The 17,308-nt window shown below is 48.1% G+C and overlaps 1 protein-coding gene across 2 annotated transcripts; it reads right to left on the bottom strand.

The window, feature by feature from the left end:
* LOC130297640 (uncharacterized) lies at positions 1–17,265 on the bottom strand. Of its 2 annotated transcripts, none has more exons than XM_056550343.1 (2): positions 17,126–17,265; positions 1–1,408 (listed from the first exon to the last, which is right to left on the bottom strand). In XM_056550343.1, the coding sequence occupies exon 2, from the start codon at positions 1,178–1,180 to the stop codon at positions 197–199; it is 984 nt and encodes a 327-aa protein (XP_056406318.1). In that variant the 5' UTR covers positions 1,181–1,408; positions 17,126–17,265; the 3' UTR covers positions 1–196. The 2 variants fall into 2 exon arrangements, with proteins under 2 accessions (XP_056406318.1, XP_056406319.1); XM_056550344.1 differs by having other exon boundaries at positions 1–1,404.
* Between the last annotated feature and the right edge of the window lie 43 nt (positions 17,266–17,308).

Here is a 17,308-nt window from a genome sequence, read left to right as displayed (position 1 = left end):
ACAATGGGGGAGATTTATAAAACCCGTCCAGAGGGAAAGCTGCGGAGTTGCCCATAGCAACCAATCAGATCGCTGCTTTCCTTTCTGAAAAGGCCTCTAAAAACTGAAAGCAGCGATGGCGTCATAATCTATATAGTAAACAAGTTATCGCTGTAAGGAGATTACCGAGAGACATTTCATATTCTGTCCCATATTCTTAGCACCAGGATTTGAACCATGGTCTCCAAATTCCCAACCTGATCTTATAGCTCTTCCCTCCCTGGGCCACTCCTGTGACTGTCGGCTCCTCGGAGTAGTTGTCTCCTGTTACTGTCGGCTCCTCGGAGTAGTTGTCTCCTGTGACTGTCGGCTCCTCGGAGTAGTTGTCTCCCGTGACTGTCGGCTCCTCGGAGTAGTCGTCTTCCGTGACTGTCGTCTCCTCGGAGTAGTCGTCTCCTGTGACTGTCGGCTCCTCGGAGTAGTTGTCTCCCGTGACTGTAGGCTCCTCGGAGTAGTTGTCTCCCGTGACTGTCGGCTCCTCTGAGTAAATGTCTCCCGTGACTATCGGCTCCTCGGAGTAGTTGTCTCCCTGGACTGTCGGCTCCTCGGAGTAGTCGTCTCCTGTGACTGTCGGCTCCTCTGAGTAGTTGTCTCCTGTGACTATCGGCTCCTCAGAGTAGTCGTCTCCTGTGACTATCGGCTCCTCGGAGTAGTCGTCTCCTGGGACTGTCGGCTCCTCAGAGTAGTCATCTCCTGTGACTGTCGGCTCCTCGGAGTAGTCGTCTCCTATGACTATCGGCTCCTCGGAGTAGTTGTCTCCCTGGACTGTCGGCTCCTCGGAGTAGTCGTCTCCTGTGACTGTCGGCTCCTCTGAGTAGTTGTCTCCTGTGACTATCGGCTCCTCAGAGTAGTCGTCTCCTGTGACTATCGGCTCCTCGGAGTAGTCGTCTCCTGGGACTGTCGGCTCCTCAGAGTAGTCGTCTCCTGTGACTGTCGGCTCCTCGGAGTAGTCGTCTCCTATGACTATCGGCTCCTCGGAGTAGTTGTCTCCTTGGACTGTCGGCTCCTCAGAGTAGTCGTCTCCTGTGACTGTCGGCTCCTCGGAGTAGTCGTCTCCTGTGACTGTCGGCTCCTCTGAGTAGTTGTCTGCTTTTTCAGTGTTTGTGAAGAGAAGAACAATTGATCTCAGCTGAAGGAACATGAAAGGTCTGTATCTTTCTTGCTTTCCTTCGTTCTCTGTGTTCCCGCTTTGATGGGTCTATTCTTGGGATAGTTACTGCTGTGTAGCCTTTATATTATTTTCACTGATGACACTGAGAAGAATCACCCAGGTTTCCATGTCTGTCTGTAGGTCAGTGGTCTGTGCAGCCATCAGTAAAGCATATGTTGTATGTGGGCGACCAGAGATCTAATCCTGCTTTTCCTCTTTCTAAAACAAAGTAATCCAATTATTTAAGTCATAACTTGCAACCTGTTCTTCTCCTCTTAATAATAACTTTGAGAAGCCTTCAGAGCGATCTTAGAGCAGGCGGTGGCTCAAGAATAAGATAAAAAAACATTCGAACATGCTGAGATGTTGGAGACCCTGGTTCGAATCCCAGAGTTGAGAATATGAAATAAAAGGTTCCTTTTGTCCCTGTGAACATTCTTACAGTAATCTTCTTAATTCTTTAACTTGTTTACCATATGGACTATTAAACTATAGCTTGGTATAAGAAGTATAAGACTCCACGATAAAGTCCCTGGTTGAGCTTAATGTCGGCTCCAAAGAGTTGTTTCCTCCTGTGACTGTCGGATAAGGATACCTAATGCCAAATACCTTTTCGGGAGGGGAAGCGTAATTGGTCAAGAGGATGTTTTTGCAAAGTCTTAGCTGTAGGGACCTAAAACCTCCAGGGCCAAGAGGTAAACAATGGGTCTTGGTTTTATCTGGATCTTTTTTTTTTTTTGCCTTCCTCCGCTCATTGTCCCCATCAATGTATTCTTGTCATATTTATAGTTACTGTTGTGTATCCTTTATATTATTTTGACTGATGACACTGAGAAGTATCAGGCATGTGTTCTGCTTCTGGCTGTAGGTCAGTGGTCTGAGCAGCCATCTGTAGAGTATGTGTTGTGTGTAGAAGACCAGAGTTCTAATCCTGCATTTCTCTTTATTTTTATTATATACAAGATAATTTATTTAGGCCATATCCTTCCCACCCGTTCTCCTTCTTTTCGATGATGACATTAAGAAACCTTCCATTATATATCAGAGCAGCAGGAGGTGGCTCAATGGATAAAGTGACAGGAAAACTAACTGAGAGGCTAAAGACTCTGGACATCCTGATTCAAGTTCTGGCAATATTGGGTAGATCATAGGGTTTCTATTCTGGTTAGCACTCTGCAGACTATACATAATTATAATACAATCCTGTAGTTTAGGGAATTCTCTTTTCCAAAAGGTAATCCATTTATTCCTTCTCAATGATGACATTAAGAAGCCTTCATCTATATTGCAGAGCAGGAGGTGGCTTGTGGGGGTAAAGAGCTGGGAGAACTAGCTGAGAGATTGGAGACCAGGGTTCGAATCCTGCTATCCTCTTATGTTACAAGGTTATTAATTTCCACCACAACCTGTTCTCCTCCTTCTTGATAATGACATTCAGAGACCTTTAAAACTCACAGCTGGAGGTGGCTTGGGATGTTGGAAATTGAATTGGGATGTTAGAAATTGAATTGAGATGGTGGTGACTGTGGTTCAAATCCTGCTAGTGTGTAGTAGATGCCTGAGGTCCCTATTTTGGTTGGGACTAACTCTTTCACACAAGGTAATTCATTTATTCCTTCTTGATAATGACATGGAGAAAACTTCACTTATGTGTTAGAGCAGGAGGTGGCACAGGGAGTAAAGAGTCAGGAGAACCAGCTGAAAAGTTGGGACCCTGGTTCAACTCCTAGAGCTGAACATATGTGATAGGAAAAAAGGTCCTTATTGTCCCTCTGATCATTATTACAGTAATCTTTATTCTTAACCTGCTTATTATATAGACTATTAAGCCATAAACCATAATGTGTTCAAGTCTCCTTGATAAAAAGTACCAGGTTGAGCTGGATATCGACTCCTCAGAGTAGTCGGCTCAGGTTCCTAAGGCTGCTTAAATAAGTATAGTGGAGGGGAGAAGGGCAGTTGGTCGAGAAGATGTTTTTGAAAAGTCTCAACTGTATCAACATGAAACATCAAGGCCAAGATAAAGATCTTGAGGTATCTTAGTAGTTTCTGTATTTTTCTTTTTTTATCTCAGTGTCTATTCTTGGGATAGTCACTGTTGTGTAACCTTTGTATTATTTTGACTGATGACACTGAGAAGTATCATCTGAGTTTTCCAGATCTGGCTGTAGGTCAGTGGTCTGAGCAGCCTTCAGAAGAATGTATGTTGTATGTGGGAGACCAGAGTTCTAATCCTGCTTTCCTCTTGTTTTTTTCCCCCTACACTAGATTATACTCCTCCTACTCGATGATGACATTGAGAAACGTTCACTTATATCTGTGAGCAGGAGGTGGCTCAGGGGGTAAAGAGCCAGGAAGAACCAACTGAGATGCTAAAGACCCTGGTTCAAGTCCTGGACACCCGAGTTCAAATCCTGCAGATATTGGACTCATAGATGAGAGAGTCCCGTTTGGTTGGGACTCAGCACACTATACACAACAATAATACAGCCCCCTGTGAGGGGGCATGCTTTTAGATAAAAGCTCTTAGTCTACTGTATTAAGTAACTTCAACTGCACATCTGAGCTTAAAGTGCCCTTTGGAGGTTTCTGAACCCATGTGACTGGTCACCTGTCAGGCTCACTCACCAGTCTTGCTCTCAGGGATCCTACAGGGGTCTTGAACCTAGATCCCCAGCATGAGAGGCAGATCACATACCCCTGAGCCATCTCCTGCTCACAAATATAAGTGAATGTTTCTCAATGTCATTATCGAGAAGGAGGAGAACAGGTTCCAAGAAAAGAGAAAAAGCAGGATTAGAACTCTGGTCTCCCATGTACAACACATGTTCTGTAGACAGACACCCAGACCACTGACCTACAGCCAGGCATGGAAAACTTGCTTGATACTTCTCAATGTCATCAATCAAAATAATATAAAGGATACACCACAGTTATTATAAAAGTCCTAAGACTAGACATATCAAAGGGGGCACTGAGAGAAAGAAGATAAAAAAAGAAAAATACAGACACTACTAAGATCCCTCAAGGCTCTACAAGAATCTTCATCACGGCCCTTGAGGTTTCATGTTCCTACAGCTGGGACTTTTTGACCATTTTTCCTTCCACTCCCCGATACTGCAAGTTATTTATGGCACATCAGGTATCCTGACCCGACAGTCACAGGAGACAACTAATCTTTAAAGCTGACATGAAGCTCAACCTGGGACTTTATCAAGGAGTCTTGAATATCTTATACCAAGCTATGGCATCATAGTCTATATGGGGAAACAAGTTAACGCTGTAGGAAGATTAGCGTGAGAAATTTCAGAGGAACAAAAGAGAATTTGAGCTCCTGTTCCATATTCTTAGATCTGGGATTTGAACCCTGGTCTCCAAATTCCCAACCTAATCTTATAGCTCTTTACTCCCTGAGCCACCTCTCACTATTATATATGAGAGAACATTTCTTAATGACAATAATGAGAAGAATGGGTCACAAGGTTAAGGTATAAACACATGCATTACCTTGTAACAAAATGGGATTAGAACCCTGGTTTCCTACATACAATGCATTTAGACCTACAGTGCACACCACTAGCTATGGCTGACATTTCTCAGTGTCTTCTAGTAAGGAATCTCTTTTTTTGTTGTTATTTTTTTTATAGTTCAATATAACATCTGAGCTCTGGGAGACCCTTGGGGGGATTGAACCTGAGTCTTCAGCATCAGATCACATACCCCTGAGCCAACTCCTGCTCACAGATATAAGAGAACGTTTCTCAATGTCCTTATCGAGTAGGAGGAGAACAGGTTCCAAGAACAAAAGCAGGATTAGAACTCTGGTCTCCCACACAATATATATGCTACAGATGGCTTCCCAGACCACTGACCTACAGCCAGACTTGAAAACTGCAGCTGCTACTTCTCAGTGTCCTCAGTACAAATAATATAAAGGATACACAACAGTAATGATCCTAAGAATGGACACATCAATGTAAGAGGACTGAGAGAAAGAAGATGAAAAAGAAATATACAGACACTACTAAGATCCTTCAAGTGTTAACAAGGATCATCATCTCAGTCCTTGATGTTTTATGTTCCTACAGCTAAGACTTTGTAAAAACATCTTCTTCACCAATTGTTCTCCCCGTCCCAATCACTGTAAGTTATTTATGTAGCATCAGGTATCCTGAGCCGTCACAGAAGGCAATTACCCTGAGGAGCCGATATCAAGATTTTATGTAGGAGTCTTAAAATTCTTATACCAAGCTATGGCTTAGTAATCTATATTATATGCAGGTTAAAGAACTAAGATTACTGTTGAATGTTCAGAAAGACAATAGGTGCTTTATCCCATGTCCAAAATTTTACCTCTGAAACTTAACTAGGGACTCCAACATTACCACCTGTTCACTCAACCCAATGAGTTACCTTCCGCTCTGAAATATAAGAGATTGTTTCTGAGAATGAAATAGAAGAGTTTCTGAATGTCATTATCATGAAAGAGGAGAACAGGTTGCAAAGGTATGGTTTAAATAAATGGATTGCCTTGAACGATAGAGGGAAAGCAGGATTAGAACTCTGGTCTCCCACACACAACACATATTGTAAAGATGGCTGCTCAGACCACTGACCTACAGCAAGAACCACAAACGTTGCCTAATACTACTCAGTGTCATCAGTCAAAATAATATAAGGGATACACAACAGTGACTATCCAAAGAATGGACACATAACTGGGGGAACATTGAGACAGAGAGGCACTACTAAGATCCTTCTGGTGTTTACCTGAAGTGTTTTCCCCCTTAACCCTTGATGTTTTATGATCCTACAGTTTACATTTAGCAAAAGCATCAATTGTCCTTCCCCTCTTCAACACTGTTTATGTAGCATTAGGTACCTGAGCCGACAGTCACAGGAGGCAACTACCACCTAGGAGCCCATATCGAGCCCATATCGAGCCCATATCAAGACTATATCAAGGACTGTTGAACATCTTACACCTTTTTTAATACAAAGCAATTAATTTATTTAGACCATAACTTTGTAACCTGTTAGTAGTCCACAGTATATGGTAAAATGTTAGAAAATTTTGTAAAAAAAATTACTTCAATACCATATTTTCAGCTACAGGATTTGATCCAGGGTCTACAAAATACCAACCTCGTCTCTTGACTCCCTGAGCCACCACATGAACTAAGACGCAGGTGACGAAGCTTTCTCAATTTCATTCTGCCACACTTATAGCACTAATCCAAAACCGGAACTGAAAACCTTGGCTGATATTCATAGCGTCATCAGTCAAAAATAACATAAAGGATACGCAACAGAGATCATCACAAGAATAGATACATCAATGGAGGGGCATTGAGAGAAAGAAAAAGAACGTAAGCGACACTACTAAGAATTATCTATGGGGAGATTTATCCAAACGTGTAGAAGAAGAGCGGCGCAGTGACCAATCAGAAAGCTTCTTTCATTTTTAAAGTGATCTGATTGGTTGCCATGGGCAGCTGCACCGCTCTTCCTTTACACAGGTTTTGATACATCCCCCAAGTGTTAACACGGATCTCAGCCCTTGGTTTCATGTTCCTACAGCTAAGACTTTGCCAAAACATCTTTTCGACCAATTGTTCTCCCCGTCCCAATCACTGAAGGTTATTAATGTAGCATTAGGAATCCTGAGCCGACAGTCACAGGAGGATCAATAGGGACCTTGATCTTATACAGTGGTCCCTCAACATACGATGGTAATCCGTTCCAAATGGACCATCGTTTGTTGAAACCATCGTATGTTGAGGGATCCGTGCAATGTAAAGTATAGGACAGTGGTCCACAACCTGCGGACCTCCAGATGTTGCAAAACTACAACACCCAGCATGCCCGGACAGCCGTTGGCTGTCCGGGCATGCTGGGAGTTGTAGTTTTGCAACATCTGGAGGTCCGCAGGTTGAAGACCACTGGTATTGGAGGTTATATTCACCTGTCCCCGTTGCACCGGACCGTCTCCGCTGCCCTGGATGTCGCCTTCCATGACTGTCGCCGCGTCCCCGAGATGTCCCCGACGCTCCAGCAAGGCCTCTGCTTCCCCCGGCATTCTCTCTCTCTGTCGCCGCCATCACATCGTTACGCACGCCGCTCCTATTGGATGACGGGACGGCGCGCGCAGCGACATGATGACAACAATGGAGAGCGCCGACGATTCAGGGGATCCTGAAGAGGACGCGCCGGAGCCCCGAGGACAGGTAAGTGATCGTCAGCGGACTACACGGGGCACCGTAAACGGCTATCCGGGGGCAGCTGAAGCAGTCTGCGCTGCCGGATAGCTGTTTATGCGATGGCCCCGACATACAAAAGCATCGTATGTTGATGCTGCCTCTGAGAGTGATCGTATGTGGAAATGATCTTATGTCGGGGCCATCGTAGGTCGGGGGGGGGGGGGGTCACTGTATATATATGGTATGTCAGGGCCATCGTAGGTCAGGAGGTCACTGTATATATATATATATGGTATGTCGGGGCCATCGTAGGTCGGGGGGGTCACTGTATATATATGGTATGTCGGGGCCATCGTAGGTCGGGGGTCACTGTATATATATATGGTATGTCGGGGCCATCGTAGGTCGGGGGTCACTGCATATATATGGTATGTCGGGGCCATCGTAGGTCGGGGGTCACTGTATATATATGGTATGTCGGGGCCATCGTAGGTCGGGGGGGGTCACTGTATATATATATGGTATGTCGGGGCCATCGTAGGTCAGGGGGTCACTGTATATATATATGGTATGTCGGGGCCATCGTAGGTCAGGGGTCACTGCATATATATGGTATGTCGGGGCCATCGTAGGTCGGGGGGGTCACTGTATATATATGGTATGTCGGGGCCATCGTAGGTCGGGGGGTCACTGCATATATATGGTATGTCGGGGCCATCGTAGGTCGGGGGGGTCACTGTAGTTTATACTAACCAAATTTGAACCATATCCAAAGGATGGGGGATAAGATGTCTCTTTCTTTCCGGGACTGGAGACGTGATGTAATGTCAGGCCCCCTCATGATGTCACACCCCCTCCATTCATGTCTATGGGAGGGGACATGACGGCCATCAAGCCCCCTCCGATAGACATGTATGGAGGGGACGTGGCGTTACGTCACGTCACGTCTCCAGTCCAGGAAAGAAAGAGCTTTCTGAGACTGGAGACGCAGCCCCGCATAGAATGAGATCCCCCCCCCCCCCCGCGGCCATACATCCTTTGTATAGGGGATAAGACGTCTTTGCCTGGATAACCGTTTTAATGTTTCTCAATGTCATTATCGCAAATAGGGGATAAGTTATATAACCCTGCAGATCCCCTTTAAGAATCTCAGCTGTAAAGGGCTTTTTCTACAACTTAGATAAATTAACCTTAGAAGATTGGGGGCCAAGAAAATACCCCCCGAGCTATCACACTGTCCAATAAATTAAAGACACGCCCCATTTTGACCTTTTTCATGTTTCATTTCTCCTCCTCTCTTTTTAAGGACATTGGACGTAAATTCACGTCTTGATCCGCTGGTACTTAGCCCTGCAGGACGTACAATTAAAGGGGTACTCCGGTGGAAAACTTTTTTTTTTTTTTTACGGCAGTAAGCAGACGTAATCCGTAGAAGAAGAAAATGGCAGCACTCACCAGGTTAGTTGCAGAAAATCTTCTTTATTTTAAAGTGCAGAACACATCCAGTGCGGCCGGACACGGACGCCAAACTACATTCAAAGAGATAGGTGACAGCTGGTGCGCATGCGTATAGCACGCTTCATCAGAGGGTCCGTGTCCGGCCGCAATGGATGTGTTCTGCACTTTAAAATAAAGATTTTCTGCAACTAACCTGGTGAGTGCTGCCATTTTCTTCTTCTACGGATTACGTCTGCTTACTGCCTTTTTCATTGTGGTCCAGCACCCCTACTCTGAGTTGCTCCGGGAGTTCTCTGTAGGAACTGTGTTTGCTTGATCTTGTGCATAGCGAATTATCCCGCACGTGTGTGCACTCCAAGAGGCTTGGTGCCAATCGCTTTATCTCTTTTGCCATTTTTTTTTAAATCAACTGGCTCCGGAAAGTTAAACAGATTTATAAATTACTTCTATTAAAAAATCTTAATCCTTCCAGTACTTATCAGCCGCAGTATACTACAGAGGAAATTCTTTTCTTTTTGGAACACAGAGCTCTCTGCTGACATCTCTGTCCATTTTAGGAACTGTCCAGAGTAGGAGAAAATCCCCAGAGCAAACATATGCTGCTCTGGACAGTTCCTAAAATGGACAGAGGTGTCAGCAGAGAGCACTGTGCTGTGTTCTGTGTTCCAAAAAGAAAAGGATTTCCTCTGTAGTATTCAGCAGCTAATAAGTACTGGAAGGATTAAGATTTTTTTAATAGAAGTAATTTACAAATCTGTTTAACTTTCTGGCACCAGTTGATTAAAAAAATAAAAGTTTTCCACCGGAGTACCCCTTTAAGTCCTGTACATGCATCGGAACGGTGCTCGCATCATGCAGGTCTCGACTGCTATCATCGAGCAGACCAGAGAAGTCGATCACCAATAATACTGATCAGTTTGCTATAGATAATCCTCTATGGCTGTGGTCTCCAACCTGCAAAACTACAACTCCCAGCATGCTCGGACAGCCAACGGCTGTCCGGGCATGCTGGGAGTTGTAGTTTTGCAACATCTGGAGGTCCACAGGTTGGAGATCACTGCTCTATGGGGGACATAACAAGTGTAAAATAAAGATGAAAAAAGTTTAACAAAATTTGGGAAAGCCCCTCCTCCTCCACCAATAAAAAGTTTAATCGCCCCTTTTCCCCCCATAAAAAAATTAAAAATATTTGGTATAAACGTGTGCGCAAAGGTCCGAACTATCAAAACATAATGTAAAATGTATGGTGAGCGGCGTAAACTACAGATCACGACGCAAAAAATATTCGGAAAAGCAAAAAAGTTATAGGAGGTCAAAACGGGCAATTTGAAACATTTATTTTGTGAAAAAAATGTGTTTTTTAAAAGCAGTACAATAATAGAAAAGTATGTAAAGCGTAAAGTGTACAACATGAAAACGAAATGAGTGATGTCACGTAAAAACCAAGCCCTCGTATGGGTCTGTGGATGGAAATATAAAATAGTTACGGCTCTTAGAAGACGAGCAGTAAAAAAACTAATACCCAAAAATAGAATTTGACTTAAGGCCAAAATGGGCTGTGTCCTTAAAGGGTTAAGAGGCAGAAGTATTTCATTTCTCCATTCACGGACCCATATGAGGTTTGGTGCACGACCAATTGTACATTGGATACTATGGTCACAGGATAGCAGCCGACACTCACCAATACCTAGTGAGTGCAAATCCTGCGCTCGCTTCAAAGTCACCTAATGTTCCGGGGTGTACACTTACGCCCTGGTGTGTTTAGTCCTGACGTCAAGGGCGTAAATTTTGGTAAACATGACATTTACATTGTAGCAAGCAAACAACACGCGTAATGCGCCGGCTCCCCCTGTGTAATGCGCCAGCTCCCCCTGTGTAATGCGCCAGCTCCCCCTGTGTAATGCGTTAGCTCCCCCTGTGTGATGCGCCAGCTCCCCCTGTGTAATGCGCCAGCTCCCCCTGTGTAATGCGCCAGCTCCCCCTGTGTAATGCGCCAGCTCCCCCTGTGTGATGCGCCAGCTCCCCCTGTGTAATGCGCCAGCTCCCCCTGTGTAATGCGCCAGCTCCCCCTGTGTAATGCGCCAGCTCCCCCTGTGTAATGCGCCAGCTCCCCCTGTGTAATGCGCCAGCTCCCCCTGTGTAATGCGCCAGCTCCCCCTGTGTAATGCGCCAGCTTCCCCTGTGTAATGCGCCAGCTCCCCCTGTGTAATGCGCCAGCTCCTCCTGTGTAATGCGCCAGCTCCTCCTGTGTAATGCGCCAGCTCCCCCAGTGTAATGCGCCAGCTCCCCCAGTGTAATGCGCCAGCTCCCCCTGTGTAATGCGCCAGCTCCCCCTGTGTAATGCTCCAGCTCCCCCAGTGTAATGCGCCAGCTCCCCCTGTGTAATGCTCCAGCTCCCCCTGTGTAATGCGTCAGCTCCCCCTGTGTAATGCGTCAGCTCCCCCTGTGTAATGCGTCAGCTCCCCCTGTGTAATGCGCCAGCTCCCCCTGTGTAATGCGCCAGCTCCTCCTGTGTAATGCGCCAGCTCCCCCTGTGTAATGCGCCAGCTCCCCCTGTGTAATGCGCCAGCTCCCCCTGTGTAATGCGCCAGCTCCCCCTGTGTAATGCGCCAGCTCCCCAGTGTAATGCGCCAGCTCCCCCTGTGTAATGCGCCAGCTCCCCCTGTGTAATGCGCCAGCTCCCCCTGTGTAATGCTCCAGCTCCCCCTGTGTAATGCGTCAGCTCCCCCTGTGTAATGCGTCAGCTCCCCCTGTGTAATGCGTCAGCTCCCCCTGTGTAATGCGCCAGCTCCCCCTGTGTAATGCGCCAGCTCCTCCTGTGTAATGCGCCAGCTCCCCCTGTGTAATGCGCCAGCTCCCCCTGTGTAATGCGCCAGCTCCCCCTGTGTAATGCGTCAGCTCCCCCTGTGTAATGCGCCAGCTCCCCCTGTGTAATGCGCCAGCTCCCCCTGTGTAATGCACCAGCTCCCCCTGTGTAATGCGTCAGCTCCCCCTGTGTAATGCTCCAGCTCCCCCTGTGTAATGCGCCAGCTCCCCCTGTGTGATGCGCCAGCTCCCCCTGTGTGATGCGCCAGCTCCCCCTGTGTGATGCGCCAGCTCCCCCTGTGTGATGCGCCAGCTCCCCGTGTGATGCGCCAGCTCCCCGTGTGATGCGCCAGCTCCCCCTGTGTAATGCGCCAGCTCCCCCTGTGTAATGCGCCAGCTCCTCCTGTGTAATGCGCCAGCTCCTCCTGTGTAATGCGCCAGCTCCCCCTGTGTAATGCGCCAGCTCCCCCTGTGTAATGCTCCAGCTCCCCCTGTGTAATGCGTCAGCTCCCCCTGTGTAATGCGTCAGCTCCCCCTGTGTAATGCGCCAGCTCCTCCTGTGTAATGCGCCAGCTCCCCCTGTGTAATGCGCCAGCTCCCCCTGTGTAATGCGCCAGCTCCCCCTGTGTAATGCGTCAGCTCCCCCTGTGTAATGCGCCAGCTCCCCCTGTGTAATGCGCCAGCTCCCCCTGTGTAATGCACCAGCTCCCCCTGTGTAATGCGTCAGCTCCCCCTGTGTAATGCTCCAGCTCCCCCTGTGTAATGCGTCAGCTCCCCCTGTGTAATGCGCCAGCTCCCCCTGTGTAATGCGCCAGCTCCCCCTGTGTAATGCGCCAGCTCCCCCTGTGTAATGCGCCAGCTCCTCCTGTGTAATGCGCCAGCTCCCCCTGTGTAATGCGCCAGCTCCCCCTGTGTAATGCGCCAGCTCCCCCTGCGTCCCGCTGTTGCACGGACCGATGTAGACACCACCACAACACGGACCGATGTAGACACCACCACAACACGGACCGATGTAGACACCACCACAACACGGACCGATGTAGACACCACCACAACACGGACCGATGTAGACACCACCACAACACGGACCGATGTAGACACCACCACAACACGGACCGTTGTAGACACCACCACAACACGGACCGATGTAGACACCACCACAACACGGACCGTTGTAGATACCACCACAACACAGACCGATGTAGACACCACAACACGGACCGATGTAGACACCACAACACGGACCGATGCAGACACCACCACAACACGGACCGATGTAGACACCACCACAACACGGACCGATGGAGACATCACCACAACACGGACCGATGTAGACACCACCACAACACGGACCGATGTAGACACCACCACAACATGGACCGATGTAGGTACCACCACAACACGGACCGATGTAGACACCACCACAACACGGACCGATGTAGACACCACCACAACACGGACCGATGTAGACACCACCACAACACGGACCGATGTAGACACCACAACAACACGGACCGATGTAGACACCACCACAACATGGACCGATGTAGACACCACCACAACACGGACCGATGCAGACACCACCACAACACGGACCGATGCAGACACCACCACAACACGGACCGATGCAGACATCACCACAACACGGACCGATGTAGACACCACCACAACACGGACCGATGTAGACACCACCACAACACGGACCGATGTAGACACCACCACAACACGGACCGATGTAGACACCACCACGACCATGGGGCCGGAGTATAATGACATCACAACTCTGCCCCTGTGTGATGTCACGCCCCCTCCCATAGACTTGCATAGCGGGGGCGGGGTGTGACATCACGATACTCCGGCCCCGTGGTCGGCACCCAGCAGTTTGTCAGCTGGCAGTGCGGAGTGCAGCTCAAAGAGGTGGGTGCCGAGTGCAAGATTGCGGGGGTCCCCAGCAGCGGGACCCCCGCGGTCAGACATCTTATCCCCTATCCTTTGGATAGGATAGATGTCTTAGGGCCGTAGTACCCCTTTAAAGCAGACCCTTTAACCATTTTATAATTTCAAAAATGTAAAACGTAAAAAAACAAATAAATCTATTTGCTATAACCATGTGTGGAATTGTCCAAATTATTACAATATGGTGTTTATGACTCTGCCCAGTGAGCGGCATGAACGCAAAATAAAAATGAATTTAAAACATTGAATAGAGATGCCATTAGTGGGTCAGTATGTTAAGTGGGGATCAAAGGAATGTAGGTTAATTAAGGCAATGAATGAATTAAGATAAGAGAGGTTCTCGTGACTGGTGCTGTAATAGCTGGACAATGACTGTAGGTGGCAGTATGATACAATACGTTACATAAGGCTTAATGATAGGATGAAATTACATTTACAGAAGTGTTATTATCCGATTGTCCTGACTCCACTATAATAACATCCACAACCATAAGGCTGGGTTCACACCACGTTTTTCAAATACGGAAACCGTATACAGTTTTCTGCAAAAAAACGTATACGACCGTATCCGAAACCGTATGCATAGAGCATGCATTGTACACCGTATTCCAAATGTTGTGTACGGTTGCATCCGTTTTGCCTCGGATACGGTTTTGCCGATTTTTCAACCGCAGGCAAAAACGCTGCCGACCACGTTTGGAAAACCGTATGCGAACCGTATGCGGTTCTTTTAACATTGTTGTCTATGAGAACCGTACACAGAATTTCAGAATACGGTTGCGCACGGTTTTTCTAATCCGTTTTTGGAATTGACACATGCGCAGATTGGAATTTCAATAGAACAATAGTAACTTTATTAAATTGCTGGAAAACTAATTCCAACAAAATAGCAAAAACAGATGCAAACGGATAGAACCGTACATAAGTTTTGGAACCGTATACGTTTTAATTTGGAGTCATACGGTTGTATACGGTTTTTGCCATACGTTTTTTAGCGGAAAACCATATACGGTAACCGTATGTGAAAAACGTGGTGTGAACCCAGCCTAAGTATTATTTCTTGCCTCACATGATGGGGGTAAATACACAAAAAAGGATGTAATAATGGGAAACTGATGAAATCTCAGTTAAGGCGAGAGAATTAGAATGTAAAGTATATGGCTGGGGGGGGGGGGACGTGATATATACATTGACAAAGGTTGTTTCAACATACGATCACTCTCAGAGGCAGCATCAACATACGATGCTTTTGTATGTCGGGGCCATCGCATAAACGGCTATCCGGCAGCGCAGACTGCTTCAGCTGACACCGGATAGCCGATTACGGGGCCCCGTGTGCTTCGCTGACGATCACTTACCTCTTCGGGATCCCCTGCATCGTCGGCGTTCTCCATCGTCGCCATCACGTCGCTGCGCGCGCCGTCCCGTCATCCAATAGGAGCGGCGTGCGTAGCGACGTGATGGCGGCGACGGAGAGCGAGGATGCCGGGGAAGCAGAGGCCTTACCGGAGCGTCGGGGGGACACCCCGGGGACGCGGCGACAGCGATGAACGGCGACATCCAGGGCAGCGGTGACGAGCGGTGACGGTCCGGAGCGGCGGGGACACCCCGGGGACGCGGCGACAGCGATGAACGGCGACATCCAGGGCAGTGATGACGAGCGGTGACGGTCCGGAGCGGCGGGGACACCCCGGGGACGCGGCGACAGCGATGAACGGCGACATCCAGGGCAGCGATGACGAGCGGTGACGGTCCGGAGCGTCGGGGACACCCCGGGGACGCGGCGACAGCGATGAACGGCGACATCCAGGGCAGTGGTGACGAGCGGTGACGGTCCGGAGCGTCGGGGACACCCCGGTAACGCGGCGACAGCGATGGAGGGCGATATCCAGGACAGGAGTGACGAGCGGTGACGGTCCGGAGCGTCGGGGACACCCCGGTAACGCGGCGACAGCGATGAACGGCGACATCCAGGGCAGTGGTGACGAGCGGTGACGGTCCGGAGCGTCGGGGACACCCCGGTAACGCGGCGACAGCGATGGAGGGCGATATCCAGGACAGGAGTGACGAGCGGTGACGGGTCCGGAGCGGTGGGGACAGGTGAGTATAACCTCCAATACCAGTGGTCTTCAACCTGCGGACCTCCAGATGTTGCAACACTACAACTCCCAGCATGCCCGGACAGCCGTTGGCTGTCCGGGCATGCTGGGTGTTGTAGTTTTGCAACATCTGGAGGTCCGCAGGTTGTAGACCACTGTCCTATACTTTACATTGCACGGATCCCTCAACATACGATGGTTTCAACAAACGATGGTCCATTTGGAGCGGATTCCCATCATATGTTGAGGGACCACTGTATTAGAATCGACTTATGCCACGAATCCTAACTAAGGGAATGCTTAAAGGGGTCCTCTACTGGAAACATCTTATCCCCTATCCAAAGAATAGGGGATAAAATGTTAGATCGCAAGGGTCCCGCCGCTGGAAACCCCCGCAATCTCCGGGCCAGGAGCGGTGGCGTCCCGAACACAAAAGCTTACCGCTTCCGCATTCATGACGTCACACCACACCCCCTCCATTCATGTCTATAGGAGGGGGTGTGATACCTAGTACATAGCCGTCCCGCCTCCTCCCATAGACTTGCATTGAGGGGGCGGGGTTATGACACCACAAGCTCCCTGCGCCGGCTCCAGCATTTGGAACAGTTTGTTCCAAACGCTGAGCGGCGGAGTACCCCTTTAAAGGAGTAGTCCAGTGGTGACCCAGTGGTGAGCAACTTATCCCCTATCCTAAGGATAAGGGATAAGTTGCAGATCGCGGGGTGTCTGACTACTGGGGCCCCCCCCCGCAAGCTCCTGTACAGGGCCCCGACAGCCCACGCAAAGGGGGCGTGTCGACCACCTTTGCTTATTTGCGCCAAATTAGGTGCACAGACTTTGATCTTTTTAAGAAAGACCCAGTCAACACATCTGGTCCCCTGCATAGTGAAGAATGAAGCCGCGTATTTCACAGGCGACTATATGAAAAAGACACCAATTCTGTAAAAACTCAGAAAATGCGCCAAATTACAATAAAAAAAAAAAGTGTCAGGAATGCATAGATACATTTCCCCCATTTAGTTTTATTGAAACATAATTAATCCTTCCAATAGTTATCAGCTGCTGAAGTTGAGTTGTTCTTTTCTGTCTGGCAACAGTGCTCTCTGCTGACATCTCTGTCTGTCTCGGGAACTGCACAGAGTAGAAGAGGTTTGCTATGGGGATTCGCTCCTACTCGGGACAGGTGTCATTGGAGAGCATTTAGACAGAAAAGAACAACTCAACTTCAGCAGCTGATAAGTACTGGAAGGATTAAGATTTTTTAATAGAAGTAATTTACAAATCAGTTTAACTTTCTGGAGCCAATTGATATCTAAACCATTTTTTCCCCCTGGAATACCCCTTTAACAAGTCTCACACCGCTCTGTAAAGGAATCGGTGTCAACAGGTCAGTGACCGCCAGAGAGATTTATACATACCTGATACCACAGAGGGGAGCATCCTTATTCCTGTCATCTCCTGTATACACCCCGCAAGGACCACGTCACTATATATAGCGCCATCTCTGCTCTATTTTTTCTATATACTTCATATGTGGAGAAACTAGAACTCTAGGGAACAAGAACCTTCAGGGGAACCATGTGTGACCGGCAACTAAAACA

This window comes from Hyla sarda, chromosome 13 (genome assembly GCF_029499605.1).
Source record: "Hyla sarda isolate aHylSar1 chromosome 13, aHylSar1.hap1, whole genome shotgun sequence".
In the NCBI taxonomy this organism is placed as follows: Eukaryota; Metazoa; Chordata; class Amphibia; order Anura; family Hylidae; genus Hyla; species Hyla sarda.
The sequence above is the reverse complement of the archived record's forward strand: the minus strand, read 5'-3'. Positions and strand labels throughout refer to the sequence as shown.

Coding starts and splice junctions, on each gene's coding strand:
- LOC130297640 (XM_056550343.1), bottom strand. CDS start 1,180: ATGTTCCTTCAGCTGAGATCAATTGTTCTTCTCTTCACAAACACTGAA.